The sequence below is a fragment of the Zootoca vivipara genome, chromosome 14 (genome assembly GCF_963506605.1).
Source record: "Zootoca vivipara chromosome 14, rZooViv1.1, whole genome shotgun sequence".
NCBI lineage: Eukaryota > Metazoa > Chordata > Lepidosauria > Squamata > Lacertidae > Zootoca > Zootoca vivipara.
This window is the reverse complement of record NC_083289.1, coordinates 23,948,456-23,976,218: the sequence shown is the minus strand read 5'-3', so window position 1 is coordinate 23,976,218 and position 27,763 is coordinate 23,948,456. Positions and strand designations below refer to the sequence as shown.

The window sequence follows — 27,763 nt, the reverse complement described above, 5'->3', positions numbered from 1 at the left end:
GAAGTTTCAGTAAGCAGATTCACACAGAACACAAAACACAGGTACAAACCGCCTCTACACATATACGCTTGTGGGAAAGGGTGTAGGTTTGCTGATCTGCACAGACCAGCTAGTAAGTTCACAGGTACACAAACAGTACACATATGAGCATTCCTAGGGTTAGGATAGATTGGGAAGAGGTTTCAGTTCTTTGAGAGACCTCACACATCTACACTGCTTGGGGCTGATGGGAGCAGTAGCCCAAAACATCCAGAGACTGTTGGGCTGGGGGAAGGCAGGCTAGGCAGTTAACGAAATGGAAGGGAAGGAACGTGGTTTGTGACATTTCTCACTCCTACTAAAGAAGAAATTCACAAGAAATTCGCTGTCCACATGGTTGGGAAGAAAATGTTTTACTTGCACTTTTCATCAATAAATAATTTACAGTATTTACAGACAAAATTCTACACACAAACACAAAAGAAGCTGGGAAGGAAAAGGGTCAGTGAGGCTGGAATTGCGTCCCCGCCCTTTGTGTTTTGTTTCGTTTTTTAAAAATCCATTGGGTTTTTATTGGCTTCACTTCACCTGCAAGCCAGAATGAGCCCTATAATGTAAACCAAAATAAAGTGCTTTAAAAAATATTTTTTAACATTAAAGATATTCCTATAGTTGGAAAACCTTGACGGACTTTTTGGACTGTGAGGTCAGCTGGAGAGGAGGAGGAGGAGCGGCTATGAAGAAAGGCCATCACTACCCAATTTGAAGACCTTACAAAGGACATATACATTTAAAGCACTATGGTACCACTTTGCTCAGTCATGGCTTAACCCTAAGAATTTGGGGAGCTGTGGTCTGTTAAGAGGGGTGAGAGGTCTGCAGAGACACCCTAATTCCCTACCAGAGCTACCATTCTCAGATTCTTAAACCAATCAATCCCTCTTCCCAGGGAACTCTGGGAATTGTAGCTCTGTAAGGGAATGTGTGTTGAGGTCTCCTAACAACTCTGAGAACCCTTAACAAAATATGGCTTCCCGGATTCTTTGGGGGAAGCCACAATTGTTTTAACACGGTCGCCACAGTGCTTTAAATGTATGGCGTGAACATGGTCCACATTTTTCCAAGGAAGACAATATTGAACTAAATATGGTGAAATGAAGCTTATGAGCCTCGTCTCCAATATTGCTCCTACTCAGAGCATGCCTGTTGAAATTAATGGACATGGCTAACTTTGGTCTATGAATTTCATTCAGTCTACTCTGAGTAGCATCCACAATTTTGAAACACAAGCAGCATTAGCTGTTGCAAGTTGCCGGTGGATTAGAATGAACCACCAAGGTGGTGAGCTCAACTTGGACATCGAAAACAGAGACGCTGTGGCCCTCCAGAGATTGTTGGGACTCCAACTCCCATCAGCCCTGACAGTTGACCATACTGGCTTGGAGGCTGATGGGACTTGAAGTCCAGCAACATCTGGAGGGGCAATACTTTGTAGCCCCCCTGGCTACTGTGAGCGCTTCTAGAGAACATGAAGGCCAAGTCCCAGTTTTCAGCCTAAGAATCTCCCAATCTCCTCGTTCCTCCCGAGTTCGCACACTTCACAGCTCAAGTTGAGAGCGCCCTATTTCAAGATCAATGATGAGAGGAGGAGGAAAGGGCCATTGGTGAACAAAGCATAGAATGAAACAGTCAACACGTATTTTTCTTTAAACTGTTCAGGAAGGAAAAGAAAATTACACCCCTGTACAGTCACCAATGTGAGGGCACTCTATATATTAAGTATATAAGACACAATCCTATACATCAAGTGACTACAAAATCGTGTTCCTCTGCTGCTTTTTCAGTGTGGGTGGCAGAGATGCTGGTGGGTGGAAGTTTGGCTACCGGGCAAATTTCAATCGATCGCAGAGCATTATGGGGGTAGCACCTTCCATGTGAGCTGGTTCCTCAAAGATGCTGCTCTTTGATAGCTTAGTCCTCTGGTCCACTACAGGGGTCTCCTTGGGGCAGAGGAGATGATGGAATATACAGCAGCAAACAGATGAAAGAACTTGGGGATATGAGCTCCATCTCTTTCCCACACAGAGAGAGCTTCTGTATAGGAAACAGCACAACACCCACACGAAGGTTGCCACATGTGACATTTTGCATATATATGCAAGTCACTGCGTGTACAAATAATGAAGTATACAGGTGTGCAGTCACTGTGGAGCAATGTCGATGGCTGTGTTTTATGGGGTGTGCATCTTCTGGGCTTTGGGATGGTCCAAGGAGCACCTCAAGCTTGTCCTCCATGGTTGACCTGCTGCCTGGGCACATCTGGGAACTTCCACCACAAAACTGGCACGGCTGGTGCACAGATTGCATTTGACACGTACAATGTGGCTGGCCCTAAGTGAGGATGGGAAAAGTGGAGGAGGCTTGAAATGTCACACCGTGAGTTGGCCAAAGAGAGTGAGGGGCCGGGGATCCAAGCTGAAGCTCTATCCAGGGACAGTAAGAGTTCTCCTAAACACTCCCTGGCTTGGAAGCTTCTATGGAGGAAGACAAGGTGATGAGACGCAAAGCAGAACAGGCATGCCAAACTGTTTAAGACTTTCCCAAAATACTGAGGCTTACTTCCCCTGCCCCTCCTCCCAAATTAAAATAGAGGTATGGTTTGCTCTCAGACCTGAAAAGGTCAATATTTTGAATAGTGCTGTGCAGGGGAAAAAACCACATTCCTGCATTTTATTTGATCTTTTTCTACCAATTAATGAGAAAGGGGAAAAAATCAAAAATTATCACGGGGAAGAAATACTTCTGATTAAATTCTCATGAGTTGGGTGCAGGGGGTTTTGTTGGGCTTCCCTTATTTTGGAGGTGGTTATGCTTGTAAGTGACCTTTCTTTCATTCCACAAATCATCTCACCGCTGCTCTGTGCTCTGCAGCCTTCCTGGGTGCCTGCATGCCAATCAAAGCCCAGGGGAAGACATCACAAGGCAAATCCTCCCTTGGGCTTTTTTTCAGATCAGGAAGCCCAGGCAGCTGGGGAGACTGCAGAAAGGCTGGAGATTATTACTGGAAATAAAACATAAAGACTACTCTTGGCCACTTTGCAACCATAAGCCCCAAACCTTGCACACAGGCATTACTGAAGCACCCTGAGAATGAGGTATAAAAACTGAAGCATCTTTAGCAGGGGAAGAAAACAAAGAAAGCAAACTGGAGGACTGATATCAGCACAGCACTGGTTTAAAGTGAGCAACGGTAAGACTTTGCCCATTTTCTAAGGAATCTACTTCCTGAATTTCTGCAAACCCAGAGCAGGAATGCAGAGATTCAGCAGGTAGCCTCCTCAGAGGGCTTCTCTTCAGCAGGAAGAATGAGTCATCTGATTTCAGGGGGCAACTTTGCAAAGAAAGGCTTGGGAATCAAACTGGAGTGTAGGAAAAACAAGCAATCCTTTTTGGAACTCTGAAGCTTCTGCCCTGGGGCTCCCAATGGCTTGGTGTGATTTGTTCTCTACAGCACAAAAAACCCCAAGGAGGATTTTGGGTCACCTAAGCAAAGGACTTTGAAAGGAAGCAAGTTCTTGATGCCCATTTCTTGGACACCACGGTAGCCTTGGTTGTACAAAAAAGAAGAAGAAGTGGCACTTTGGGCCACCGAAATACTGGCCTTGTTTTAACCCTCTGAAGACACCAGAGGAGGATAGGAGGAAAGAGGAATTTGCAAAGAGACAGCAATCCTTGAAGAAAAACAAAGATCCGAGCTGTAGGGAAGGCCTTCTACAAAGATAACGCTGGACCCACGTCAAAAAGCACAGCATTGTCCCACAATGCCTTCCCTATTGGAATTCTGTTCTTTCCGTTAAAAGGGACTACCATCCCCTTAGGGTTCCCCACTGCTGGATACTGAGAAGGTGGGAAGAAGCACATTCTTAGAGACTGGGTCTCCTGTACACCGTCCCTTTGGGGCCAGAGGAGGCGAAGGCCTGATGCTCATCCTTTCCCCCACCCACCTGTGCAAAGGCAGCTGCCAGCAGCTGCACACAAACAAGATCACAGAAACTGGGTGTGCACCCACAGCTGTTTGCACGTGCAATGGCAAGTCTCACATGTGTGAGGGTGTGAGCACACAAGAGCCTGTTTGCCAAGAGCGTTCGGCACACCCCGGGAAAAGCAGGTGCAATGAACCAGAAGCCAGTTGTGGAGGAGAGAACATGACTCTTCTGCTGCCCATGTCTGACTAAGCTCTGCTCGCACATAACCCTTTGAGCGGATCTTTCTTTCTTTCTTTCTTTCTTTCTTTCTTTCTTTCTTTCTTTCTTTCTTTCTTTCTTTCTTTCACCTCCGTTCAGTCATGATCCTGCAGTTCATTTCTGGAACTGGCAACTTGCCACTGCCTGTCTAAAAAAAAGAAGAAGCCTATTTTGACTTTTACACAAACGCCAATGTCACAATCACCACAACCATTTGTAGTACATCAAACATGGAGGGACCGGGGTGGGGGGAGAGTGAGAAGCCTCCCGTTATCCCTTCCAGTCAGAGGAGGAAGGGAACAAGAGCAGGGGTCAACCACGAGTTCAGAACTCTTTAACATAAAAGGAGGCCTTCACTTGGAAAGAAGGTTCAACCTATTCGATCAATTGCTTTTTCTGGGGTTTTTCCCCCTGGAGAAAAAGCAGTCACTAAAACTGTTCACTCTCAGCTGGCTCAGCCTCTTAGTTACCCAGTACAATTGTTCTCTTGTTTTTACCGACTCAGGAGGTCTGCCACAGATGACGGCCTATAGGAAAACAGCTGTCCACTGGCTCAAGCATGCCAACACCCCCAGAAAAAGGAGAAGTGTGGGAGGCTCCAAGGGGGCCGTATTGCCTGTCTCCAAGTCTCGTGTCCGTTCGTAGAGGTGCAATTTGTCTTTGTTGGAGTGCAGCATTTTGACGTCTTCAAAGGCATAGTAAGCAGCAAGTGTAAAGTTGACGTCGCCCGTCGTCAAGAGGTCAAAGACACAGGACTGGAAGTATAAGTCCTCCACCGGAAGCTTCTCCCGGCACTTTGCTGTGGCTGTTTCATAGGTGAAATGCTCTGGCGAAGACGGAGAGCTGGCACCTTTCTGGCGAGCCCGGTTCTCTGTGGTCTGCGTGGTCGAACGGAAGGCCTGGAAGTCTATCTGCTGGTTGAGCGGGCAACCCCAGAGACAGAGGTAGAGGCCCTGGTTGTCTCCGTCTTCCACCGCTTTCACCACCTCTTCGGGCATCCTCACAGCAAAGGTGAGGTAGCGGCCGACTTGCCTCACCACAATGGTGGTGCCAATGTACTTGGCCTGGATCTCAATGTGTTGGCCGGACACCTTCTCGGTGATCTTCAGGCTGTTGGCGCCATGCTTGTCGCCACCGTTCTTGGAGCCATCGGCAAAGGCTGCTGGGAGTTCATCTGTTTCAGCCTGGTAGACTTTCTGCTCTACGCATTCTTGGAAGCTCTTGAAAATTATGGTGAGCTAAATAGGGAAGAGAGGTTGGGGGGTGGGGAGGGGGAGAGATGGTATGAAAAGGGAGAGTTACTGAGATTGGTAAGAGCTCATTGATCCAACCATAGCCACTCATACACCTGTGATACCTTGCCTTCTCACTTCTGCCCCTTCAGTGGAGGGGTGGCTAATTTGCCTCCCAGTCCCAGCCAGCATGGCCAATGGCTGGGGATGACGGGACCTGTAGTCTCAGAGCTCCCTGGGGAAAGGGGATTGAAATCCACTCTAGGAATTGTAGCTCGGCGGGGGACGGGAGAGAACAGCTCTCAGCACTCTTAACAAACCACAGCTCCCAGAATCGCTTGCAGGGATAAAGTGATATCTTAGTGCTTTAAATAGGGTTGCCAGACTCAATAGAGGACAGGACTTCTGTGCCTGTAATTGCCCTGCTCTCTTTTGAGTCTGGAAACCTTAAAGAGAAACCAGCAGACCCTTTGCTTGGAAATTAAACAATGGGTCTGCTGGTTTCTCTTTAAGGTTTCCAGACTCAAAGGAGAGCAGGGCAATTAAAGACACAGAAGTCCTGTCCTCTATTGAGTCTGGCAACCCTAGCTTTAAATACATGGTGTGACCAGCATTAGAAACTCAGATACATAAACTAATCGCCAAATGGCACCTTAAATCTAGGTTGCAGTGGCACAATGGAATGCCTAGGCATCATTTTTTGCCCTGTGGAATTTTTTAAAAGTACTATTATTCATTCATTTCATTTCTAAACGGCTTTATGTTTTAAAGAAAAAAATATCTCCAAGTGGTTTACAATATATTAAAACACTGAATACAACAATCCAGAATAAATCAAATTCAAGGGAAATATTTTAGATCCGTCTCTAAGTGACATTTTGCTTTCTCTGTATTTTTTTACCTACTTAATTTATATAGCTGCCGCATAGCAGAAGTACTCTAGGAAGCCAGTGTGGTGTAGTGGTTAGTGTGCTAGACTAGGACCTGGGAGACCAAGGTTCAAATCCCCACTCAGTAAGGAAGGTTACTGGGTGACTTTGGGCCAGTCACAGCCTCTTAACCTACCTCATAGGGCTGTTGTAGGGATTAACTGGGGAGGGGTGTGTGAACCATGTACTCCTCTGAGAAAAAGGTGGGGCATCAATGCCAAGAAATAAGCTCTTCTGCTTAAGAGAGCTGGAGAGGCCAACCAGACGGAGATGTCAGTCGCCAGCCTGGTATCCAGAGATTTCCATGAGGTCGCAATTGGACCCATGCCAGTTGCAAAATGCACCTGGGGAAATTTCAAACACAGGGTGTGAATGTGGACCTAGAGATGTGCCTACTTTATTCAGCTATGTGAGACACAGAAGTGGGAATTGTCAGCAAAGCTGCCGCGAGGCACCGTCCTCTTGAAATAACAGGCACTGAATAGGTCATGCCTTTACCTTGCTAGTAGCTGTTGCCGTGGAACTGGGTAAGACAGGTGTGTTGGTGACCTGCACATTCAGGTAGTTGTTGTTTATGAGCGGCCATGCCCCTTGGACTATGCAAGTCTGGAAACTGTCAGAAAAAGTCCTCAGGTGGGGGTCTCCAAACAGCCCACAGTGCGTATAGTTGGGAGGAGGAGAGTGCTTGTGGAAGCTCTTCTCATAATGGCAGATTTCCGGGCTGTCTGAGCGCTCCTGGCTGTCGCCTCGGGGCAGAGGGCGGACCCGCGGTTGGGAAGTGGGGCCGTCTTTGGAGCAGTTGTGCTGGGCCATCAGGTCGTCGATGCCGTGGACGGCGGAGTGGTAAGCCAGGTCTCCGCGGCAGGTGCGGGCCGTGCGGTGAGTGCAGTGAGCATAGGCCCGGAGGGCCGTGCAGAACTCGGGGGTGTCCTCTGCCCCCACGTGGTGGGGCCCCGAAGTGGCGGCCAAGAACTCAGAATTGCACTTCATGATTTTGCACTGAGACGTCACTGTGGGGGAAAGGAAACAAAGCAGACACCTTAAAACACGGAGAGATTTTGAGAAGTATTATGTGGGGGAAAGAGAAACTGTTCAAGGCCGGTAGGGGGAGATGTTTTCCTAAAGGTTTTATGCAGTTTTAAGTTCTGGGGGAAACAGCTTACAACACACGTCTCCATATAAGGCTAAATTTCCAAAGCCAGGTGTCATACATAAACTTTCGATAAGATGTGTGTGTGTGTTTGAGAGAGAGGCAGACAGAGAGAGAGAGAGGAAAAAGAACAAATGCAAAAGCCATACTTTCCCCCCAACCTCTCAGACCATCACTATTCTGCAGGACAGATTCAAACACAGACTAGAACTTTGGGTTTGTGCTTTTAAAGTGAACTGAAGCACTTGTGTCAACCTAACACAACAAATCCACTTTAAACACACGCAGATGCACACACACATACTTTTTGCAAATTGGACAGTGACAGGGGAATGCTCCGAAAAGTGTGGAATAAGAAAAAGCAACGGGACAATGCATTGGGAAAGTGCGGGTGACCCTTGCTTTGATGCAAAGTTGTCTAACCTCTCCACAAGCAGATTAGAATGTGTGCTCACTGAACAGCCACTGTCATCTAATCTCCCTACGAACCAGGATGAAGACTCAATAAGCAGGTCATCTTAGAAGCACCCCCTTCAGCTGTAGAAGGGAATAGCGGCATCTTCTCCTGTGACTGACAGGCAGCATGAAGCTGCCTGATTGGCCAAGCCTGGTATAAATTCCAGGAGTCAGTCCCGTGTGCTCTTTCCTTGTCCAGAGAACCTTCTCCCTGGAGCATCAGGAGCTCTCTAAAATACTGAATCAGGTCATTGGTCCAGCTAGTTCAGTTCTGTGTCTACATTGACCAGCAGTGGCTCCACTGATCAGCAGTGGCTCTCCAGGATATTGGACGGGTCTGTGTCATCAAACCCGCCCCCGCCCCCACAAATCTGAACAAACCCTCATTAATGCACCTGATCTGAGAGCCGGAACCAGCCCCTCTTCACTCATCTCCTCCCTCCTGCTTGAAGGAGATAAAGGCTTTTACCGAGAGCTGAGCATTGCTGGGCCATTTAAGCTCTGCTGCAGCTGGTTGGCCACCCTAATTGGTTGACAAAGGGCAGCCTTCAGCACCTCTGCTCAGTGCCAATGCCTTCAGATTGCAAAACACCAGCGTGACTCAACCCCCTTGGCCCACTGGTGCAGAGGAGCCAAGATCTCCCAGTTTGCTCTGTGTGTGTGAGCGTGCGTGCAGAGGGAGGGAGACATGTGGTACGAGTAGCACAAAACAGCAGAGGAGAAATCTATTACAGCAACTATGCTGACATCCCACAAGACCACAAGGGAAATCCAGGCTGGATAGTGGTGTGAGAGGTGGTGGTGATATTTATCTTAGCCGAGAGCCTGAGGTGCAAATCCAGAAATCTCTGCTCTGAAATCCCCAGCTGGGCAGGATTGTAGGTGTACAAAGCACACAGCTCACATTATCTCAATCATCCTTGCAGCAGAATTTAAGGACCTGTGTAGGACATACATAGTATAAGAGGGGAGGTCCCTGCCCCAACCAGCTTACAGTCCAGGGATTGTTGTAAGGATTGGAGTGAGGAACCTCAGCCTTATGATGTAACTACCTCCTCCCAGGCCAACCCTTGGGAGTCTCCACAAACCATTCCCTTATCCTCTCAATGCCTGACATCTCCACCATCGAGCGGTGAATGCCTGGAGATCATAAATACCACATCCTGTAGAATTCTATCAGTTTATTTTATCTCCACAATCATAATGAATTTCAGGAACCCAAATGCTTTTTCTGTGCAGCCTGAGCAGGAGCAGTGAACAATGTTATAGTGAATTGTTGTCAAATGTCTTCGCTAACCCACTTGCCCTGCTCATAGTTGTGAAAAATATTATTAGATTTTATGAATGGTCCATGTCACCATTAAGAAAGAGGTAGGAATAGGGCTATATAGATGTGGACTGTCCTTGGATCAAGTGACTTTTCTTCTTTTACGTTCTTAACCTAGCTCAATGCTGTCATCTGAACAGAATGAATCAAAGTCAGTCCATTGTTTGAAAAACAAGACTTTCGGCCAGCCTTGCCCCCAAATGGCAACTAGACATTCAGTTTGGGCAATTGTAACCTTGGTTGAAGGAGCTACCGTATTTGGCGCCTGGCTTAAATATCTGAGTTTCTAACACTGGCCACTGCAGCTGCCCCCAATTGCTCTGAGTCAAGAACCCTGCTGGATCAGGCCAATAGCCTATCTAGTGTAGCATCCTGTTCTCACTGTGGCCAACCAGTTGTCTATGGGAACCACACAAGCAGGACCAGAGCACCCTCCCTGCCTGTGGCTTCCAGCAACTGGTATTCAGAAGCATTTACTGTCTCTGGCTGTGGAGGCAGAGCCTAGCCATCATGGCTAGTGAATCGGTGTAGCCTAGATTGTGGGGATCCTGTCTTCCTTGTCTTCCCACCGCTCCCCCAGTCTCCCATCTGGAATCTGGGCAGAGACAATGCCTGCTTGCCGTAACTCCATCTCCTCCCCTCCTCCCCACCCACCCTCAGGGCAACACGTTCTGTACAGCCAGCAGCTTTGGTGCAGATCTGGACAAACGGATTTGATCTGAAGCCAAGAAACCCCTGTTTGTTCAATTTCACATAATCCATTTTCCATCGACTCACAATACATCTGCGTTTCGGCCGCAGATGACTTAGCACAGGAGCGGGCCTCGCTGGCTCCAAATGCTCAGAGAGAAGGAAAAACTGAACCACAGGACCTGGGGGTGCCGTGGGGGCAGGGGAGGGCGGCGGGTGAGCAAAACGAGAGGCTGCCCTGTGCCACAGTCTGCGCAAAAGCAAATCCAGTATTATCTGGCTGTGTGTACGGTTTGAGTCCGCATGGGCACAGAGGATAAATAAATGCAGGATGTTGCTGCAGGCTTTAATCCCGGGATGTTTGTGTTTGCTTTTCAAATGGTCACGTAACCATTACAATACATCGAAGATAGGCTTCCCCAATCTGGTGCCCCACAGATAGAATCATATAATTGTAGAGTTGGAGGGGACCATAAGGATCATCTACTCCAACCCCCTGCAATGCAGGAATCTTTCACCCGCGGGGCTTGAACCCATGACCCTGAGATTAAGGGTCTCATGCTCTGCCGATGCTACCTGATGCTTGGGGGAGTTGTAGAACAAAACATCTGACATGCAGCAGGTTGGGGAAGGCAGCTCTAAGCTTTAGCATGGTAGCCTGCACATTTTTCTTGCTTTTCATTTCCTTCTAACCCAGTGATGGCCAAACTTGGCCCTCCAGCTGTTTTGGGACTACAACTCCCACCATCCCTAGCTAACAGGACCAGCGGTCAGGGATGATGGGAGTTGTAGTCCCAAAACAGCTGGAGGGCCAAGTTTGGCCAACACTGCTCTAACCCCACTGCTTGCCCTGCATAAAATAAACCCATGTGCTAATCTGTCAATAAAGTGCACTTTAGTCTATGACAGTATCTGCCATAATGCATTAGTTGGTCCAAAATAAATACATCAGCTCCAAGGTTGGCATATATTTTTTTCCAAGTTTGGGGGTGTGCATACCAGTTGCTGAGAATCACAAGTGGGGAGAGGGGCTGTTGCACCCAGGTCATCCCAGAGGCTGTGAGAACAGGATGCAAGGCATACAAAAGGCAGAGAACATAAGGCCATCCACACCATACATTTAAAACACGACCACTTTTAAGCAGCCTGGCTTCCCCTAAAGAATTAATAGGAAGGGAGCTCAAGAATCATCTAGTCCAGGCACCTCCAAACTGTGGCCCTCCAGATGTTTTGGCCTACAACTCCCATGATCCCTAGCCAACAGGACCAGTGGTCAGGGATGATGGGAATTGTAGTCCAAAACATCTGGAGGGCCGACGGTTGGGGATGCCTGATCTAGTCCAACCCCCTGCAATGCAGGAACCTTTTGCCCAGGATGGGGCTCAAACTCACAACCCTGCGGTTAAGAGCCTCATGCTCTACTGACTGAGCTGTTCCAACCGCTGCACATTATGAGAGAGGGAGACAACCTCTTCTCTAAGCACTTTATCCACTGTTGCCCGGAGCCTCCCTTGCCCCAGCCCTCCTGCCCTGGTGGAGGCGTGATTGATGCCTGCTTTCAACAGTGCCCCTCCATAGGCCTGGCAGGGCTGAAAGGGACCCACAGGAGGGAGGACGGTCCTGCCAATGACCAGAGCAGCAATGAAAGGGGTTTGTGGGCAGGGCCCTGACAGGCCATTAAACTTCTGAGCCTTTGAACTGCTAATCATTGAGCTGAAGACCTTTGCCAAAGAATAGGGTGATTATCACAGGCTTGTTTGCATGACAAAAAAAATCAGGGAGCAGGGTAAAAGGGTCCCATAAAACCGATTTGAGGGGGGGGGAGGGACTGGGGGAAGGGTGGGAAGACCCCCAGAGACCCCAGCTAAGGGGTTGGCAGAAGGAAGAGAGACAATGAAATCTGTGAAATCTTTTGGGTGAAAAAGAAAAGGAGGACTCCAATACAGGCCAATAAATTTACCACCAGTGCAAAGGAATCGAGTCAGATTTCATGAGCAGAGGGAGAGGCGTGAAAGGAGAGGAGGGGGTGAAAACAGAGCCAACATTCCTTACATGGCGATTTTTATTGTGTAATGGAGCAGAGGTTGCAGGGTGCAGAGAGGAAAGAATCTTTTTCAGAGGCGGGGGGGGGGGGGGCGCACCTGGAAGATTTTACGGCTGGGATTCCACGATGTTCTTCGACATTTGCAAAACAAAATAAAAAATTACTTCCAGTAGCACCTTAGAGACCAACTAAGTTTGTCATTGGTGTGAGCTTTCGCGTGCATGCACACTTCTTTAGATACAGAACGTGCTTGACATTTGCATCCTTCCTGCTGGGCTGGTTTTCCGAGCCCGAGTGGCACATTCCCATGTGGACAACTGAGCATCATGGACCAGAAGCAAAAGTGGGCAGAGGGCTGGTAAGGAATATGGTCTGTATCCAAGACCTGGATACAGAGAGGCCTGGGCCTGCAGTGCCTCACCTGTGCTCTAAGGAGCTGAATATCCCTCCTCCAGGGGCTCAATTCTCCACTTTAACCCAAGTTATCGATTTTTTTTAATAAAAAAAATCATTTAAAAACTAAAGAGATGTTCCACAAGGATGTTTTCTACAGGGAGCAAGCTTCGGGGACCAGGCCCGTTAACAGACCCACAGTCTACAAATGTGACAGAAAGGTTGGCAACATCAACCTCGCTCTGTGGTTGCAGACGAGACAGACAGTCAAGTTGCGCATCCATAGCAGTGACCAGAGAAGGAATGACGGTTGGGTGAAGCGCAGAGAGAAGAAATGCTGTGGGTGCATCTGTAGCAGCACAACCAGATGCCTTTGTCTGCCCAGCTGCAACAAAACATGCCTCTCCTGCATCGGCCCCCACAGCCACAGCAGGCGCTGTAAACTTCGAACAGTCTGACTTTGCCCCCAAAGGCCTAGCCCCCACTTTATTGTGGGTGCCAAAGCCAGTGTGGTGTAGTGGTTAAGAGCGGTAGACTCGTAATCTGGGGAACCGGGTTCGAGTCTCTGCTCCTCCACATGCAGCTGCTGGGTGACCTTGGGCTAGTCACACTTCTCTGAAGTCTCTCAGCCCCACTCTCCTCACAGAGTGTTTGTTGTGGGGGAGGAAGGGAAAGGAGAGTGTTAGCCGCTTTGAGACTCCTTCGGGTAGTGATAAAGCGGGATATCAAATCCAAACTCTTCTTCTTCTCTTCTAGGAGTTGGGCTCCTAAGGACCAGAACATGGTTCCTCTAGAACATAGCATCTCATTTCCAACTTAGGCTAGGTTGGTGCATCTGGGAAGACCAGGAGGAAAATAGGAGTCGCTTCAACTTTATCCCAAGAATCTTGGCATGCAGAGGTACACTGCCTCTGGAGCTGGAGGATTGTCTTTAAGCCAATGAACAGAATTCTCTGCCATATAACTGGCCCAATCCCCTTAAGATATAGACCCTCAGCAGTGAATCCAGTCAGTGCATGCACATTCTTTGCCTCAAAGAATTCTGGGCACTGCAGTTTATAAAGGGTTGCTGAGACCTGCAACTCCGTGAGGGGTAAACTGCAGTGTCTGGAATTCTTTAAGGCGCCAGGGAATGTGCTTTAAAGGGTGAAAAAATCCTGAACCTACACAGGAAGTTGCCTCACACTGAATCAGGGCGTGGGTCCATCATGGTAAGCCTAGGGGAGACTTCCCAGAAAACCCCTGGAAAGCTACTGCTGGCCAGTGCAGTCAGTGCAGTGCAGTCAGATGGACCAATGGCCTGGTTCAGTGTAAGGCAGTTTGCTATGTTCCAGTGCCAGAGCATTTGCACTGCATGCAGAAGTTCATCTCTGGCATCTCTGGCTAGGGCTGGGAATGTCCCTTGCCTGAAACCCTGAAGAGCTGCTGCCAGTCAGTGTAGACCAGTGTTTCCCAACCAGTGTGCCTCCAGATGTTTTGGGACTACAACTCCCATCATCCCTAGCTAGCAAGACCAGTGGTCAGGAATGATGGGAGTTGTAGTCCCAAAACATCTGGAGGCACACTGGTTGGGAAACACTGGTGTAGACAATACTGAGCTAGATGGACGATTGGCCCAACTCGGTGTAAGGCAGCTTCCTATGTTCCTGGTCTTTGATTGAGGAGGCCTGCCTTTTCCTCACTCTGTTTTTGGACTACAATTCCTATCATCCCTGACCACTGGCCCTGCTTGCTAGGGATGATGGGAGTTGCAGTCCTAAGTCTGAAGATCCAAGTTTGTGAAACCTTGGCAAACAAACAGAGAGCCAACAATCAAAGCCAGGCACCCTCGTAGGCAAGGAGGAATACCCCTCCCCCCAAAAAACTGCAAAAGGTAAACTTCAAAGCCATTGGAAAAGGAGTGTTTATAGGAAGTGAAATCATAAACCTGGGCTTGAAAAACGATATTTCCCTTTTTTACATTACAGACCTGAATGGCACCACCATACCCATGGCTGATATAGTAAAACATTTTAAGAGAGGGTCCCTCCCTCCCTCTCTCACACACAAAATCTTCCCTTAGCAGCTAGAAAGCAACAAGGGCCACTTCAAGACAGTCCCAATTTTCAGGCAAGATTCAATCACATACCAGCAACTTCAGGTTGCACAATTACAGCTGAATGGGAGGTCTTGCACAATGAATTTGCTTCCCTCCAAAGACTGAAAGTTACCGGAAAGTGTGGGGCAACACCTTCATTGATGCAATGCCATCTAACCTCTGCGCAAACAAATCAGGAGGCGTGCTTGCTAAATAGCCATTGTTTTCTATTCTCCCTGAAAACAAATCAGAGCAGATAAAAAGGTCACCTAGAAATGCCCCAGGCCTGGCAAAGATTGGTTTATGTTTATGCCTGGGGCTGATCGGAGCTCTAGTCCAAAACATCTAGAGGGCACCAGGTTGGCAAAACCTGAGGAAATAGCTGCTGTGATGGCAAAACCTTTCACAGTAAGGCCCCCTTTTTCTCACAGCGATGCCCACCCTGTGCCAACCCAGGTATACCAGGAGGACCCACCAATACAGTATTGTAGGCAACTAGTAAAGGCAAGGGTTTTTCATTTTCCTGTTCCTGTGTTTTAATCCTGATTGCCCTTTTTGGAATTGCTACTGTCGTTTTGCCTTTGTTTTTTTTTTAAAGTTGATTCTTTGATGTTATGACAGGGTTTGGAAGCAGGGATTACAATATATATTTTAATATTGTTATGATGTCTGGATTTGTTAGATGCCTTGAGTTTCTTCTGAAAATCAGGTGGGATGCAAGTTAAAATAAAACAATTTTTTATGAAAAAAAACACTCTGGGCGCCTCCATGTGCAGATTCTATTGGATTCTTGCAGTAAACAATCTTGCAGTATAGCAGGGATTTTGCATATACAGTAAATAACACCTGCATATTTCACTCCAGCTCCAAGGACTTCAAGAGGCTTCAGCTTGCCTCCACCATGAAATTATTGGCAGGAAGATGCTTCATTGTGGGAACTCATGCTTTTGGATTGTTCAGCTTAACTCAATGTGTGTGTGTGCACGCGCGCACACACACACACACGTTTGTTCTGTCTTGCACACATGCAATCCCAAAGGAATACAGGAAAAGAGCCCCGGGCACATAACTCTCAACAAAAACAAATGCATTCAACAGATCCCTGCCAAAACATTGCAGCATTCTCAGGCGGAGGTGTTGATTCCAGCGAAGGGTGGGGTATAGAGGATCAACAGCCGAAGATTACAAAAAGAGGAATAAAAATGAGTGTCTGGCAGAGCCCAACAACTTGGGCTTCTCAGCAAAATCAAGAGGCAAATTGTTTGCGGGAAATGGTTTCGGCTGATGTCCCCGCTCTGCAAAACTCCCTTCCTGTCCCCGCTCCTTTAGAAACTCACTGGAACATCTTTCAGAAGTGCTGAAGTATTATTGCGAGATCTAGCTGTCTAAGCAGGAGCTCATCTGGAAGCAGAGAGGTTGGGGTGGGAAAAAGTGCAGTTTTAAGGAGGGCTTCATGGGTTTGTCAGCAGCATTCATCAGCCAAATATCCTCGCCAATAACCTACGCAAGTTACTAGGTCACAGTTCATCACACCTGCCCAGATGCTGCGACTGAGAAAGGAGGAGACCTGTACCCCTTCAAAGCTGATTCTTAAATAGCCACAGCAATTGGCGATTTACAACCTTGATTTAAAGATGGTTTTCTTTTCAAGTGCACATCCAAAGCTTGCGGCTAGGACCATGCCTGGGTTCCCCCTCTGTCCCCCTGTTCCTCTCATAGCCCTCCCCTTCTCCTCCTCTCCTCCTTAGTCAAGGTCGCTATGTTCTACCTCCACTGTTCTAGTTGCTGGGCAGAGGGCGGATGCCCGTGGGTTTAACCACAGGCATCAAGTCAGCCACCAGGAGAACAGGATGCTGAGCTAGATGGGTCATTGGCCTAATCCTGCAAGGCTTGTCTCGTGTTCTTATCTGTGGATAAGATAAGGGAACATGACAGGGAACCATGAGTAGGATGACAGCCAGCAGGCAGCTGTTACTACATCAGATCAGATCACCCAGCATCGCCCAGCGCCCTGTTCTCACACAAAGCCCTCCTTAGTAGGGAGGGGGAAATCTGTCCATGTTGGTTTCTCTCACTTTCTCATCTTTCCTGTTCACCTCTTCTCCATCAGTTTGTAACTTTTTTTAAAAAATGAAAAGGCATATGTTTCCCTCTGCATTCCCAATGCACACATTTTTTTTCACCCCTAATATCATGCACTTTATAGTGCATTCATTGGGCAAAAGATTCCTGCATCGCAGGGAATTGGACTAGACGCGATCCCTTCCAACTCTACAATCCTACGATTTTAAGACTCTACGATTCTCTAATATAATGCACGCTATTTTCACAAACATGCATATTGTCCCGTGCACATAACATGTGCTTTTTTCGCACCCCCCTTTTCGCTTGAAAGTGCCATTGCAACATTTAGAGAGGCAGAAATTTCCAAGGATAGCTGCGTTTCAGTTTTATGTTGACTCGGGTTTTGATTTGGCAGTTGAATGCCAACCTATCTACCCAGCCACCCAGGGCCATCCTCACTCCTCAGGCATGCCGTTGGTGCGCAAAGTAAACCCATGGGTAGTAGTTCTGGGAACAAGCGCCCTAGCTCTGCCTGCTTGCCTCCTGTACCTGTGGAGGTTCAAGTTCCCCTGGCAGAGAAGGCTCCATCCTTCAGACTGCCGCTCTCCAATTGGCAGAGAACAATGAGAATGGCAACTGGGGTTGCCGAGGCACAGCAAGGGAGCTTCTCCATCCAGATGATCTTGTATCTGGCCAGGAAGCTGCAGCTAGGGCAGAATGCAGCGGCCAGGCTGCTCACAGGAGCCGGTTACTGGCAGTCACGTAACTCCTCTGCTGCATTGCTTGCGTATTTGCTACCAGGCCGGTTCTTGCGTTCATTCGCAAAGCCCTGAACAACTTGGGCCCAAAGTACCTTAAAGACCACCTGATCCCTAAAGCTCCACCTTGATCACCGAGACTCTTCAACGGGGCACTGGATAGCTCACTTGGACAGAGCATGGTGCTGATAACGCCACGGTTGCAGGTTTGATCCCCATATGGGACAACTGCATATTCCTGCATTGCAGGGCATTGGACTTGATCCTCGGGGCCACTTTGGACTCTATGATTGTAGGCTATCTATGATAACTTCTGGAGATCCCCATGAGGCCCCTGAGGTTTGGTTGACCTTGGGAGTGAGTTTTTATTGTGGCAAGTTCTGCCCTGTGGAACTCCCTGCCAACAGGCCCTCAGCAGCTTCTCCCTGCCTTCTTTTAGATGTCTTCTGAAAACTGTCTTGTTTAGATAGGCCTTCACAGTGCTTTTCTTTTCTTTTCAACTAACTGGTGTTTACTGGTGTTCTATTGATGTTCTACTGATTTTATTATAATCCTGCATGTTGTTTACCACCTTGCTGCGCCTTTATGAAAATGTGGATTATAAATATAAACACACACCAGCAGCATGCCTTGAAGAGGGCTTGGGTGCGTCTATGAAGCTTAAAAACAGATGAAGGCAAAGATCCTCTTCTGTCTGGTTTCCAGGGGTATACTGCGTCTGAAACTGGAGGTTTGACTAATAGTCACTTCTCCCTGCATTTGAGAATCCCCTACCAAAGCCATCTCAGCCAGTGGCCATAATCAAAACCTCTGGCAGTGACTTCCATAAGTAGTGTAATGAAATCCTTCCTTTTCTCCATTTATTTATACACTTCCCTCTGCCCTCACCACACATAATCTGTTGGGGTGGAGGACCCTGACCCAGGACCCCCATTTTGCTGGCAGCCCTGGGTTTCTTACACTATATCCTTGCACCCTTATGCCACATCAGACAGCACACTGCCCAGAAGGAGCCATTTCTCTGGGACGGAAGCAGAACCTTTTTCGTGGTGACTCCCATGCCTTGGAAGTGCTCTCCCCAAGGAGACTTCCTTGCTATCACATTAGGTCAGTGGTGAGGAACTGGAATACGCCCTTGAACTCTGATAATGCCCCTCACTTGCCCGGACGAGGGGTGTGTGAGCATGTGTGGAAAATAGCCCTACTGTACGAAGGTAAGATTCGTGTTTGTGGCTCCACCCACTTCTGCCCTTGGCGCCCCCCCCCACAAAAATTGCTCCAGAGGACAATACAGCCCTCAGGCTGAGAAATGAAAGTTCCTCCACACCTAACTGAGGAGCCAGGCAAAAAACACTTCCGTTTTCCCAGGCTTATAAGAACAGCTAACGCAAGCATTTATTTGTTTTTTAACTCTTAAGAGCAATTTGATTTTGCCATCTATTTGAATGGGCTGTTGTTGCTTTAGTTTAGTTTTCTTCATTGTGTTAAGTCTGAATGCATCCAACTGTATCAGCATTGCTGTATTGCAGTGTTCATTTCGATGGTTGGTTTTAGCTCAGTGGCTCTCAAGCTACGGACCACTCGAAAATCACTGAGGGTCTTGGTGCACCACTTTATAATTTGCCTGCCTGTTGCAGCAATTGTTATGTGCTGCGTTAGATACTGTACACTTTTTAATTGTTTGTTACACACACACACACACACACACACACACACACACACACCGTGGACCACAAGAATAAAGAACTAATTGTGAACCACAACTGGTTTTAGACCTTTGTTTTAGACTGCTTCAGTATTGCACCTTAAATTGCTGTAACCCACATTGGGACCTTACGACAAAGGGTGGATAACAAAGTGAATAAATCACCATCACCATAGTATGTTATTTATTTATTTGTTGCTGTTGTTAAATAACAATAAATTATTATTATTATTTCTTACTGCTCTGTTAGGTGCTCTGGGAGCATAACTGTAGCTTGAAGGTTGGGGTATAAATTATTCAAGTAAACACATAAAATAAGTGTGTGAACTAGAGGTTAACAAGGGACAAGGGAGGCTATTGTGGCTGTCTTTATGCACAACTTTGTCGCCGTCATCTGCCAGGTTTTTTTGTTGGAAGCCACAGTGGGCGTCAGGTATGATAGGATCATAGAATTGTAGAGTTGGAAGGGACCCTGAGGATCATCCAGTCCAACCCCCCTGCAAGGCAGGAATATAAAGCTGTCCCTTTTCCTTTGATCTCATTCAGCATGGCAGCCCTTATCGCTACTATTACTAGCAGCGATTGTTAAATGGAAGCTCAGTTACTCAAGGCACTAGCCCTTGGCTACCTGCTCTGGCTTGCAAGCTTTCAAAAAGGCTAGGAGACAGAACAGGTAGGGAGGTCCTTTGGCATATTCCACCGATGCAATCCTGAGGTTCACTCCCCACTGCCAAATCACCCCCATCAAATTTTACTGCCTGGCTGTATGGAAGGACCATTTAGCTCAGTGGAAGGTCCCCAGTTTAATCCCCAGGGAGGGCTGGGAGACAACCCAGTTTGAAACCCTGCAGAGCTGCTGAGCTAGAAGGACCAATTGTTTGACTCCCTACATCATACAGTGCTGCCTTGCTGGACGAATTTAATTCATTCCACGGGTCTTTTCTTATAATGAAAAATTCGTCTAGTGGATCCCATAGGAATGCATTGAATTTTTTTTATTTTATTTTTTGCCCATAGGAACGCATTAATTAAATTTCAATGCATTCCTTTGGAAAACGGCGATTCGCTAGATGAATTTTTCATAAAACGAATTCGTCTAGCGAGGCAACCTCTGCTCGAAAAATCCTTTCGTTAAGCGGAAATTTTGTTAAGCGGGGCATTCGTTAAGCGAGGCACCACTGTATAGCTCCCATGCTTGTGGTTGTGATGAGAGAGTCAGTCCCACACACAACTTCCTCCCCATTGCAATCACACACGCGTGTATATGTGGATGTATACATGCGATTGAGCCTGTGTAGTTATGTAGCCCTCTGGCATGCGGCCCCTGACTTCCCAACCATTGCTGCATGTGGCCCTCAGGGACATAAAGGTCGGTTGCCCCCGCTCTAGAAGAATAGCCATCTAGCATTTTCTGTGCTAACAACCCTGTGACGTCACCCAAGAAAACACATCTGCCTTGGAATTCTATTTCAGCGCAATGACACCAACATGCCCTGTGGAAGCGCTGGTTAAACAGACAGTACCTTCCTGGATGCGATCATAGGAAGCTGGCTTCTACCAAGTCAGATCATCGGTCCATCTAGCTCAGTACTGTCTACACTGACTGGCAGCAGCATGCCAAGGATTCATGCAGGGGATCTCTTCCAGTCCTACCCGGAGATGCCAAGGACCATCTATAGTTCTCATCTGTCCTTTTCTGTTCGAAATGGATGCAAAGCAGTGCTAACATTTACTCTAGGCTGGGTTGTTCTTTTTTATTATCATTTTTTAAATAAAAAAATATGGCACTGTTACGGGATTTCCATTCTTAATTACGATATTTGACAATTGCAGGTTGCAGAGCCTTTAAAACTATTTTACAAGCAAATCTGAGTCCCTGCTCATTAAGCTGACGAGTGAGAGCAAATCCAGCTCCTCCGAGCCAAGCAAACTGCGCCAGGGCCTTGGTCCCACTTCCAGCCTCTCACCTTCATGTACCACAACCCCAATTTTGCAGCACCCTCCTGTGGCTTTTGGCTCCTACGTCTCCCCTCCCAAAACCCTGCCCACGCAGCTCATCCAAAGCAACAGATGCTCTCCCGGCCCCTGCCACCTCTCCTCCACAACCTGTCCGTCCTCCAGGCCAGTAATTCCAGTCTCAGTGACATATTTATGCACACACACACACACACACACCCTCATACTCAAGGATGAAGGTCTCCCCAGGATCATGTCACGGCGAAAAGCTTTACACTGCATGGGTTGCAGTTTTGCTGCCAGGCCAGGCTCAATATTCTTTTGTTAATTCACAAAGCTCTAAGCAGCACAGGCTCAAAGTACCCTAATGATTGCCTGGTTTCTTATCCTTCACCTCCATCACTAAGGTTTTCTGATGGGGCACTTCCAGTGGTAAAATCTTTATTTCTTAATTCATTGGATTTATATCTTGCCCTTCCTCCCAAAGGAGCCCTGGATGGCAAATGGCTACACGATTTACAAACAAAACCCATCAATAACAGCTGAAACCTTCCAAGAACAATGACCACTAAAAAAAAAAATCTAAGAGCAGTTCCGATTCAAAACATTCCATAGCCAGTTAAATACATTATTTCGTCCAATCTTAGGGTTGCCAAGAACGGTATTCTTCAGCCACCTGGGTAAACAGGAATGTTTTCAAATTCCTTCTGAAAGTTACTAATGATGGAGACAGGTGCAACTCAGAAGGGAGGGCATTCCGCAACCAGGGAACCACCACCAAAAAGGCCCTGCCACAGGTCAGCGCGCCAACTTAACAGCCCCTAGTGGTAGCATCACCAACATAACCTGCCAATCACAGGGTTGATATAGAAGAAGGTGCTCTTTTGGGTACTTGGATCCCAAACTATACAGGACTTTCTATGACACCACTAACACATTGAACTGGGCCCAATAGTTTACCTGCAGTTTATAGTGTGGCAAGTACTGCCTAGTGGAACTCCTTATCAATACAAGTTTGGAAGGAGCCATCCCTGCTTGCTTTTAGACATCTTCTAAAGACAGGTAACTCGCAACTTACATGCATTTAACAAGCACAATTTCAGGTTTACGCATTTGGTGGGCGGTGAGCTGAAATCACACAAATTAAACACACACACAGCGGAGAGCTTAAAAGCTCTTCACTTTGCATGGGAAAGTTAGGGATGGGGGCGGGGCGGCAGGGGGGATAACAGTTCTGGTGTTGTTCTGGCTATACGTGATTTCGGCTTTTATGCACAGTACCCGGAATATAACCCCCATGCGAGTCATTTGTATTATTCAAACAGGCCTTTCAAATTGGAGAGTCTGCGCCAACCAGGTCTCACAGAAGCGTCTGACGTTTTTATTGAAATACCTTGTGGTATTGTACAGGAAAGCATGATTTGTAAATGTTTAAATAAATTAACAAAAAATCAATCAACAAATAAGCGTCATGCGCTGGCCAAGTCAGATTGCAGATCCACCAAGGCCACCACAGACACGCTATGGACCAGCCTCAAATGATGTCAAATCATGAGAGTATGTGGTGGCAGAAGAGCTCAGTATGGCCACATTCACACCACACCATAGCTGCCAAGTTATCCCTTTTTAAAAGGGATTTTTCCCTTATGCTGAATAGGCTTCCTCGCGAGAAAAGGGAAAACTTGGCAGCTATGCACCACACATATACCGGTAGACGTGGACAGGAACCTAAAGAATGAAGATCCCATTTCACACTTGTTAACATCAGCAAGAGGAACTGTGGCAAAATCCTGGAAGACATTTGATTCGGATAACTTACAATTACCAGTACTGTATTCAAAAGTCTGGCAAACTGCTCTTCTAGAAAACTTCTACCCAAAAGTTGAGAGTAGCCAGAGGATATGCTGTAAGAGACTGGTGGGGTTTTTTTGGTCATAGGACATGACTTTTTATTTTATCTACCAATAAAGCAGTCCGTAACCATATGGCCTCTCCTGCTTATATGTTAATGTTAACTCTTGGTTCCTTCTTTTTTTCTATTTGGCAAGTCTGTATGTGAACTCCTTAGTTTAAAGAAGTGCCAACTTGCACGGAAAACATTGTAATTGTCTTGTCTTCTGCCGGATCTTCTATTACATATGATTTTGGTGCTTTTTGTTATTTCTTTTATATAAAGGTTTCCCCTTTTTGCTATAATTTACAATTTTTTAAAAGAAAAGTATGCCCACGTTCACAACATACATTATAAACATTGTGGTGCTACTTTAAACAACCGTGGCTTCCCCCAAAGAATTCTGGGAGCTGTAGCTTAAGAGTGCCGAGAGTTGTCAGGAGGTCCCCATTCCCCCTCACAGAACTTCCATTCCTAGAGTTCCCTGTGAAAAGGGACTAACTGTTAAAACTGCTCTAGGAATTGTAGCTCTGAGAGAGGAATAGCGACTTTCTAACAATTCTCAGCACCCTTAGCAAACTACAACTCCCATAATTCTTGGGGGTGGGGTGGAAGCCATGAAGTGTTATCATAGCTCTTTAAATATATGGCATGAATGGCCCACAACAGTGCTTTACAGTTTTTTGTTGTGCCCAACAGACTCCTTTGAGAAATGATTTTAGGGTCACCAAGAAAATCTCTCTCTGTTTGTGTGTTTAAAAGCTTTCTTCTTTCTGATGTGCTCTCAAAGCAGGACTCCACTGTCATCCATTTAGAGATGTGACAGAACTGGGCCAACAACACTCCCCACTTTCCTTTCTCCTTTTATATCTCCTGAGAAGAGAGGCACAGCAGAGGCCGTTTTTTTTACCAAAAGGCCTGCATAAAACTCCCCCTCCCCACTAAACAGCCGTGCCCATGCTGGGAATGGAGCCTAGCCACTTAAGTGAGCTTCTAACTGAGCAGGATTTGAACCCAGACCAGCCACTGCCGAGCCCAAGACTCTGTCAGCTAGGAATATAAGGAGAGTCTGGCTATTGGATCAGATGGGCAGCCCATCTAGTCCAGCATCCTGTTCTTACAGTGGCCAGCCAAACACCCCAAAGGGGAGACAGCAAGCAAGACTACGTGTGCAACAGCAACACTCCCCACTTACAATTCCATGGTTAGAACATAGCCATGATGGCTAGAAGCCTTTTCCTCCATGAATTTGGCCAATTCTCTTTGGAAGCCTGCCGCAACCGAAATGCAGTGCAATTTTGCAGTGTATTATCTCAGAACTATTAAGAAGCTGTGTGTTTGTGTCAGTCACTAGGAGCAAAACAACTAAATCCTACCCCACTCTTGTAGGGTAACACAAGAGTCGTCATTCCCACCCCAACTCCCAACCCAACACAGACTACCGACAAAGGGAGGCCCCAGAGCCAATCGTGATTAATATAGCTTAATTGCCGCAGGGGTGAATAATAACGAATCACACACAATCTGCTGCACATCCCAGATCGAAGATCAAGTTCCTTCTTGCAAGGCGATCTCCGGCTCCAGCACGTTTCTCAGGAAAAGAATTCAATAATATCTCAGATCAGATAGCACCTTCCCAGCAAATCTGCATGAAGGGTGGGGTGGGGTGGGGGGTTGGCTTGTGCACACACTTGGAAAGGCAATTCCAAGGCTGCGGGATCGAGTTTTTCCAAAGCATTTCATCGGAATTGCTTCAATGTGTGAAGGCTTGGAATGGATTTGAAGTGGGGTGGGGGCAGAGAGAGGAGAGGTTTTTTTTGCTACACGATCAACCAAGACAAACACAAAATAGTCAGGATGTTGCTTGTGTGTGTGTTTTAAAGGATACTTCCCCCCCCTCCCCAAAATCCAACCATTTCACACTTTGCAAAGAAGAGTTTTGCAATAAATCAATAAACGCACCAATGGTAGTTATATCAGCAGTTCCAAGCCCTAGAGCAATTAATAATTCCTTCTGCTCTCTGCAGAAAGGGGGGGGGGAAACCTTCGAGGTAAAGAAACTGGAGAGTTTTTTGGAAGGGAACAACTCTCCCTGTGTGAAGTTACTTTCCCCTCACCCAACAAAAACAAGCCCTCATAGCTTGAAGGAATTTGCAAGCAAGAATCCGGCAGAAACACGGTGGAAAAGCCAATGGGGGGATTCATTGGAAACAGATGGCGTTTTCAGCTGTGATTCTGAAAACCCGCTCCTTTTTCTGACACCGTAAAAACAAACCATGGGATTAAAGGGGGGGACGATGGAGAGGAGGGGAGCGAAGGAGGTACACCCAAATGTTAGCAGAGAAAAGCTTAACTCTGGCTACTAGAGAAAACAAGCAAATTTGCAACAGCAAATAAATAAGGCAGGCTACAGGTCAATAATAATATTGAAGAGGCGATAAAAAAACTTGCCAGTGTATCCCCCTCACAGCAGGCACCCCCCTCTTTTTTCTTGCTTTGAAATATTGAGTAGATATTTGCATTCAGCTAAGGTTTCCAACTTAGCAACAAGTGGCAGGTTTGAGCAAGATAAATGCATCTGCCAACATGTCCCAGTAAGAAAGGAAGAAAAATGTGTCAAGAGGTTCATTCCTTGCCTATCTGGGACCCCAGTCTTGGATCTGGTTTATTCTACATCACAGGTATAACACAGCTGAGCAACACAATCAAACCCAAATTTAGGTACACGCATATATTCCAGACATGGCATGCACACGTAAACATTTGGTTCAATAACTTTCCCAACAAAAATCACCTGAAAATAGCCTTCTCACCATCCCCCTGGCTCTTAAAAGTCTAGAAGGCAACATTTGCAACAACAACAAAAAGCAACGAAATAAAACTATTTCCCTTCCTAGCCAAGAAACAAGGTGTCAAATTGTGTTTTTTTAAATCTTTCACTAATGAGGAGTAGTACAAATACTTTCTCTCGATCTCACTGCCATCTCTAAAGCCTTTAACGGACGAATAAGGTAGAAGACAGAGATCCCCTCCTGTTTCCCTGTCGCAGAGACGCGCAATTCTCACATGGGCACACAAGCAAAATGTTCTGGGGACGGAGAACCTACGGGACGGGGAAACTTTCTTGGTGCCTTTTGTTAGCTCTGAAGCCCAGCTGCAAACCACCCTGATCCATCTGTCCTCTCAGTTACGCTGAGCAAAAAAGGCATCTTGGTGTGGCGGACAAAAGTCTCTAGGCTAACCGATGCGAAGCAAGAGAAATTTGCAAAGAGGTGGGTCTGGTGTGACTCTGATCGATTCAGGCTGGGTGCCTGAACACCGCCAGGTTTTCCAACATGTGGCTAAGTGCTGTGAAATGAGAGCAAATGGGAGGCCCACAGATCGGGGGCTTGAGAGAGGGTGGGAGAGAAACCGAAAAGGCAGTTCTTGGAAGGCTGGTCCCCCCCCCACCCCAAAAATATTTTTTTAAGCAAAAAAAGAAAAAATCGGGGGAGCTGGTGCTCCTTACCTGTTGGGAAGACGCAGAGAGAGAGAAAGAGGGTCTGGATCAGTCCAAGGGCTTGGCCGCTTGCCCCTTTCCCCATACCCATCCATCCAGCTTCAGCTCTAACCACTAGCCTCTCCCTAGAAGAAGAGTTTTGGTTTGCAAAAGGAGAGAGGGAAAAAGAAAGAGAAAGGTAAGAAGGGGGGGAGGAGCGGGGAAAGAACTCAACTGAACAGGAGAGGAGGCATGGAGGGGGGAAATAAAAAATAAAACGCAAGCACCAGCACCAGCAGGACACAGAGGGGAGGGGGAAACCGGAGCCTGGCTCTGAGCGGGGAACTCCAAGCGCCCGGGCAAGAAGTGAGCAGCGCGCACCGAATTCCACCCGCCTCGTTCTCTCTGGAAAACAGCCCCAACCATCAATCACCGCGCGCTCCCTTCCAATGCGTAAAGCCTTGCTCCTTGCTGGCAGGGCCTGGCCACTCAGAGGCCTGGTCCCGCCCGCGTAGTCAAGGCACGTATCCGGTTACAGAGCCAGCGTGAAGAAGGGGGGTTGGGAGAGAGGAGAGATGTGTTACAGCTGGATTCCAGCACTCCATCTAGAGACAGAGAAAGCTCCCCCCCCTCTCCAACACCCCTTCCAAAGGAAGCAAGAGGAGAAGGAGGTCAGCTCTGGGGAAGGGCTGTGGCGCAGCAGGGGTAGAGCATCTGCTTTGCATGCAGAAAGTCTCAGGTTGGATCCCCAGCGTCTCTCTGGGTAGGGCTGCGAGATCTGCTGCCAGTCGGTGCAGACAGTACTGAGCTAGATAGACCAATGGTCTGATTCAGTCCGAGGCAGATTAATTGGCAAGGAGTTGCAGCAGATAGGGAGAGCATCTGCTTTGCATGCAGAAGGTCCCAGATTCCATCCTTGGCATCTCCAGGTAGACCTAGGAATGCCCCCAGCCTGAAGCCCTCGACAGCAGCTACCAGTCAGTGTAGAATAGATGGCATTGACCTAGCTGGACTAAGTCACCAGTGGGGAAACCTTTGGCCCTACATATATTGCTAAACTACAACTCCCATCAGCTCTAGCAAGCAGGGCTAATGGTCAGGGGTGATGGGGGGTTGTAGTTCGATGACATCTGGAGGGTCAAAGGTTTCCCCCAGAGTTGGGCTGAGTAGAAGGCAGCGTCCTAGGTTCCTATGCAGAGGCCTCCGAGCCAAATCTGGCTCTGACTGTTTGGTTTAATCAGCATCGCCAGCACACACACCCAGGGCCGAGAGGGAAGAGATGGCTGCAAGATTTGCCAGAAGTCTGCTTTCCCTAGAAGTCTGCTTCAGTCAAACTAGTTGCTGAGAAGGGACATGTCAACAAGGGGAAAAGAGATATTGGGGGATCAGA

At 47.4% G+C, this 27,763-nt stretch overlaps 1 protein-coding gene across 1 annotated transcript; it reads right to left on the bottom strand.

Moving 5' to 3' along the window:
- Positions 1 to 373: 373 nt before the first annotated feature.
- RGMA (repulsive guidance molecule BMP co-receptor a) lies at positions 374 to 26,812 on the bottom strand. The gene is made up of 3 exons (XM_035131374.2): positions 26,404 to 26,812; positions 6,883 to 7,394; positions 374 to 5,461 (listed from the first exon to the last, which is right to left on the bottom strand). The coding sequence occupies exons 1-3, from the start codon at positions 26,483 to 26,485 to the stop codon at positions 4,751 to 4,753; spliced, it is 1,305 nt and encodes a 434-aa protein (XP_034987265.2). The 5' UTR covers positions 26,486 to 26,812; the 3' UTR covers positions 374 to 4,750.
- Between the last annotated feature and the right edge of the window lie 951 nt (positions 26,813 to 27,763).

Coding starts and splice junctions, on each gene's coding strand:
- RGMA (XM_035131374.2), bottom strand. CDS start 26,485: ATGGGTATGGGGAAAGGGGCAAGCGGCCAAGCCCTTGGACTGATCCAG. Junction 7,395..26,403: donor TCTCTGCGTCTTCCCAACAG/GTAAGGAGCACC, acceptor TTTCCCCCACAG/TGACGTCTCAGTGCAAAATC. Junction 5,462..6,882: donor CGGCAACAGCTACTAGCAAG/GTAAAGGCATGA, acceptor TTCCCTATTTAG/CTCACCATAATTTTCAAGAG.